General features: G+C 40.3%; 1 protein-coding gene across 2 annotated transcripts in view; it reads right to left on the bottom strand.

The window, feature by feature from the left end:
- The window catches only part of psme4a (proteasome activator subunit 4a), a 31,340-nt gene that overhangs the window by 17,302 nt on the left and 8,749 nt on the right, over positions 1 to 5,289 (bottom strand). For both annotated transcript variants that reach the window (XM_032540575.1, XM_032540574.1), the window contains 9 exons: positions 4,145 to 4,208; positions 3,981 to 4,055; positions 3,461 to 3,583; positions 3,269 to 3,361; positions 1,232 to 1,497; positions 919 to 1,105; positions 741 to 830; positions 575 to 639; positions 101 to 251 (listed from right to left, as the gene is read on the bottom strand). In XM_032540575.1, coding sequence (XP_032396466.1) covers positions 101 to 251; positions 575 to 639; positions 741 to 830; positions 919 to 1,105; positions 1,232 to 1,497; positions 3,269 to 3,361; positions 3,461 to 3,583; positions 3,981 to 4,055; positions 4,145 to 4,208 — 1,114 coding nt within the window. The remainder of the gene's footprint in view (positions 1 to 100; positions 252 to 574; positions 640 to 740; positions 831 to 918; positions 1,106 to 1,231; positions 1,498 to 3,268; positions 3,362 to 3,460; positions 3,584 to 3,980; positions 4,056 to 4,144; positions 4,209 to 5,289) is intronic.

Below are 5,289 nucleotides of genomic sequence, written 5' to 3'. Positions count from 1 at the left end.
AACACAGTATTAGTATGGTGTTCCTAATAATCCTATAGGTGAGTGTATATACCTTAGAAAATCAAAAATGTGGATTGATACAAGTGTGTGAAAAGTCAACCTTAAAGATGTCCAAGGAACACTGTGTGAGGATGGTACTGAAGGTGGAAGATAGGCCGAGCTCTACCAGACTCTCCAAATGAGTCATTTTCTCGGTTTCTGTTTCCTCACGAGTTTGTTCCAGAGTGCTGCTGTCTATCAGGGCAAAGCATCTGTCGAAATAACAAAATATTCAGATATTGCTTCAATTAAAATACTGAATGGAGTAAATATTGGTTATGATGCTTTATCTACTTATACATGTCTCTTAAATGCTGAAAAATGTATATATACACAGTGTGTGTATATATAGTACATAGAGTATCTTTGCCGTATCTACTAATTCTTTAACCAAGGAGCCCTAATAGGACAATATTTTACAGAGAAATATTTCAATTATTGTCAATCTATCCTATTGTCCTATTCCAACTGCGTAACTTGAACCAAGAGCTGCTGATGAATGACTTGTCTTTGAATGTTTATCAAAACTCCTTACCTGTCCATGAACAGAAGCACAAAGTCTTCAAACTCAGCTGAGGCTGAGCACATCTCTCTTTCCACCTGGAAGTTATACAAAAAAATATGAAAACGCTATACGCAAAGATCATTTAACACTTTGCATTTAATCATTGACAAGGCCAGAACAAACAATATTTATTCACCTCCGTCAAGTCAGTTCTTTCATGTAGGGCAGACGAACAGTCCACCAAAGGCACAAGAGTCACAAATGTAGCAATAAATTGGAATGTGATCTGTGGGGAAAAGGAATGTTTTGTATCAGTTGAAAAACACCAAAAATACAGTAAGAAGAAGATAGACATGAATAACCCTGGAGCGCACCATGCACTTGCTGAAGTCATTTGGGTCAACGCCTGGCAAAGCCCTCATGAGCAGGGGCAGCATGTGAGTGGGCCCCTCAGGAAAGCGCTGCCCACCTGACACTAGGCTTCGTGCCACACCAATCATGCAGCTCAGAGTGGCTGTCAGCTGGTGGGGCTCTGTTAGAGTCTCCAGGGCAGGGTATGTTCTATGGTAGAGACGGAGAACAATTAGCCCTTTGTGTTTATTTCAAAATGTGGCCTTGTCTCTAATCTAAAGTGGGACTTGGGTCCATGATTTATCCTTGAGATTTTGTAGTTCAGTACAGACTTACCTTTCCAGCACGGGGGGAATGACCAACTCAGGCCTCATTAGAGCTAGGTTTTGCAGGGCCTGGGCTGCATCAAGACTGCCCGTCTTGCTGAACATGGCCAGCAGCACCGGCTGCATCATACTCTCCACAAACTCTGTGATATCCTCCTCTGTGAGCTTGTGACTGTCTGGTATTGGTGTCAGCCATGTGGGCTTTCTGTAGCGCTCTCGGTGCAGTCGCCGTACCACGCTTGCTGGGAGACGTTGGAGCAGCTTCATGAGCTTCATCTGGACATGAGGACAGAGGGACAACAAGAAAAAAGACAGATACATGAAAAAAGGGGTGACACATAGGTAGATAGTTTGCCTCCATGTAGTGTGAACAAATAGAGAAGTAGAGGGTGCATGGAGCCTCTGGTGACACAGATGACATAATGGACAAAAAAACACAAACCAAGATACTGTGTACCAAGCTTTGTCTGCTTGTCTTGCATGTATGTGTGCAAATTATGGGGATCAATTACTTTCGGACAGTCAAATCACTCTCATCTTAAGTGAAGCGTGAAAGAAAGGCGATATCAGCACATTATACTTGTAATTGAATAATGTTTGCTCAAGGTGGAGCTTTTTTAACTCTACTATAATGCTGGATAGTTGAATTAATTAAAATGCATTATATTTTAATTGTTGTATTTTGTGAGTAAAATCTGAATCTTTAACAAAACCGGTAACATTTCTCTGTTAGGCTAATGTAGTAGTACAACGTTTTCCTCTGAAGTAAAAGTACACAGGAAGTTGGTAGTATACTAGTGACTTTGGGGTCCTTCTATAAGTCTATGCGTATTTTGGGGTACAATGGTTCTGGAAAAAGCTAAAAGCAGCAACACCAAAGGCCAAGCGTTTTAAACTGGCACTGCACTAGTGTGATAAAACCACAGCTACTGTAAGTGGATGACCCCCTCACCTGGATCCAAGCAACATGAGGACACAAGGCTGCTTGTGGTCCTTCAAATCAAGTAGAGGGGGTCCTCAAAACAGAAAGGCATTTGGCCCTCTTCCCAGTGACCTTTAATAGCACTGCAGTCATCTCATCTCACTCACATGTCCTCTTGTTATTTTTGAAGTTGATACAGAGATTCAGGAAGCTTCCTAGAAAAATGATGACGAGGGACTACGGCTGGGCAAAATATTGATGTTGTATCGATATCGTGCTACAAGACTAGATATCGTAATATGGTAAGTGTTGTCTTTACCTGGATGTCATGTTCTGAACTTACTAGACTGTTCTAGTTGTTCTATTATTTACCTTTATCCACCAAGACATTAAATCATTTCTGGAGAATATTTATCAACAATCTCATTGTGTAGATAACATTTTGTTAAAGCACCAACAGTCAACCATATAATATTGTCACAATATCAACATTGAGGTATTTGGTCAAGAATATCATATTTGATTTTCTCTATATCGCCCAGCCCTACGAGTGAATCTGTTATATGCACTGTTATTGAGATGCTGCCGAGTGCCATGGCATGCTGTATTATTGTGTTAGAATTATAGTAGGAACAAGCTTGGTGAGTGATGTATCTAGTAGCAGTCAAACTTGCATGACTCATTTTTCCTATTGATTTTAGTTGTTTATCATTATTCTTATTCTATATTTTTAGTTTTCTCTGTTTGCTATTACTTTGAAGTGGGCAGGCCTCAGTTGGTAAAACATGATGTCATCTATTTCCATGAACCAATCAGTTTAGCTTCTTTTAAAATAAATTTGATAACACTGTTATTCACACTGTCATTACACAGTCATATAATTATTATCCAAATGTGATCAAACCACACCTACACAGTTCAGATGAAGCGGAGTAGTTGTTAAAAATAATTTAGGATTTTATTTAATACTATGGAGTCATAATTAAGAAAACAAATTCCCTAAAATGTCCTTTATTCATCAGCTATTTTGTACTATTTATTTACCAAAGAAAAGAAAATGTCTGACCTGCTGACCCTATTGGGTCACTAAAAAAAAGTGCTGTGTGTAAGAAAGAAGTGACTCACCAACCAGCGGCCATGGTTTGATGGGTGAAAGAAGGATGTAATACTGTTGAAAAGGCCACTGAGCTGTGCTTGAGCTTGCTTGCTCGGTCCACCCTGAAAGTGACACAGTAAAGGTGATTGTGACCATACTCTTTACACTAACTGTGGCTGCAATTATTTACCAAACACAAAGTTTATGAACAATGAACTAACCAGGAGGGATGAGACCCAAAGCACCACATGGCTGATGTCGTAGGCATTAGTGACATAACGTGGTACCATCATCGGACTGGTCCCCACAGGGAGATTCAAACTCCTCAAAATTCTTGTGAAAATCTGAGATGTAAAAAAATTAAAACAACTAGGGTTAAATATTCCGTGTCTGATTATTTTGATGTGGACTTATTTAGTGTAAAACTGATAAAAGCCATCACATTTAATTGGGCTCAATGGGTCAGGAGTGTATGTTTATTAGTAACTCATGCTGTTGCATGGATCAAAACAGTCACTCAGTTGGAATGCAAGCATGATGCTAGTCACATCCCATAAGTGGCCAAGAGCAACAAGGAAACTTAATAGTTTGTTCTCTCACAAGAAGCAGTGGCAATGGAATACACACCATGAGCCCAAATTATAGAGGTCAGGCCACGCATAAGAGCATGTGCCACAAAAGAAATCAAAATAAACAAGTTACTAGGAAAAAAAAAAGTAACTTTTTTTTAAAGTGACAAACCTTAGGGATGTAAGGGTCCCAATCAATGTAGCCAATGTTGTCATTGGCCAAGCGAGCAAAGAGGTTGACCAGATGCTGCAAAGATGTAGGAAAACATGTTACACTGGGAGGCCAGAAATACTGACCAGAAGTACACTCAAACATATTTTAAACAATCTACTCACCACTTCCCAGCTTGGAAGATTTTGCACGGACAACCATAAGGTGATCAACTCATCGAACCACAACCTGTCAGACAAACAAATGGTTACGAAAGCAGAAGACAACCCTATAAACTACATACATGTGGCATTTAACTACAGATGTCCCGAGACCTGGTACTTTGGTACCAAAATTCTGAAAACGTGATGGTACCGTACATGTACAAGCAGCAATGACCATGAAATGAACACGCTATAAGCCTATAAGGTACTAGATACACAAGGGGTAAAATTGGGCTAGGGATGTCCGCATTTCTATGTCAGGGGACACTCAACTTGACACATCTTCAACAATGTATGTATTTTTACACTTTTCTTAAAAAGGTAGAGTCTGCAATTCTGGAGAAAGATTTCTGATATTTGACTGCCGCCACTCCAGGACCTGTACGCCACCAGGACTCTGAAGCATGCTAGAAAGATTGTGGCTGATCCCTCCCACCCCTGCCACAAACTCTTTGAGTCACTCCCCTCTGGCAGGAGGCTGAGGTCCATCAAGGCCATAACCTCAAGCCATAACAGTTTTTTCCCATCTGCCACTAGCCTTATCAACAAGGACCGGAACCCACCCTGACACTCTCCACCTCTGGCTCTACTACTCGGCTGTCCTGCTCTTCTTATTTTTGTTTTTAATACATACTGTGTGTGTGTTTGCGTGTATATATGGATGTTACTTATACTGATGAATTCTGGCGCTTGGTTCTCTTAGCCTTCTTGTATTTAGAGATTGTGTGACGCACACCTACAGCACCAAAACCGTTCCTTGTATGTATAAAAAAACGTACTTGGCAATAAATCTTTTCTGATTCTGATTTAATACTCTCATTGGTTAGGTAGACATAGGAAACTGGAATCCGATCTCAATTTCCTATTATAGCACTTTACTCAATGTCTTGCTATGTGATACTCCTCCTCACACAGTCACAGAAGTCCTTTTTTAATTACTATGCCAACCCTGAGCAGTCATTATGTCTAAGGCAGGACCCTGTCCCTTTACATATGGCCATATGGCTGACACAGCTTTACTCATCTTTCATTCATCTCTACTCGCTTCAGAAGCAAAGCTATTCTTCTTAAGGCCATCTAGCTGAATGTTCTTCAGAGAGGAGCAA

The sequence above is a fragment of the Etheostoma spectabile genome, chromosome 17 (assembly GCF_008692095.1).
Source record: "Etheostoma spectabile isolate EspeVRDwgs_2016 chromosome 17, UIUC_Espe_1.0, whole genome shotgun sequence".
NCBI classification, from domain to species: Eukaryota; Metazoa; Chordata; class Actinopteri; order Perciformes; family Percidae; genus Etheostoma; species Etheostoma spectabile.
Note: the sequence above shows the minus strand (reverse complement) of the source record. Positions and strands in the feature narration are given on the sequence as shown.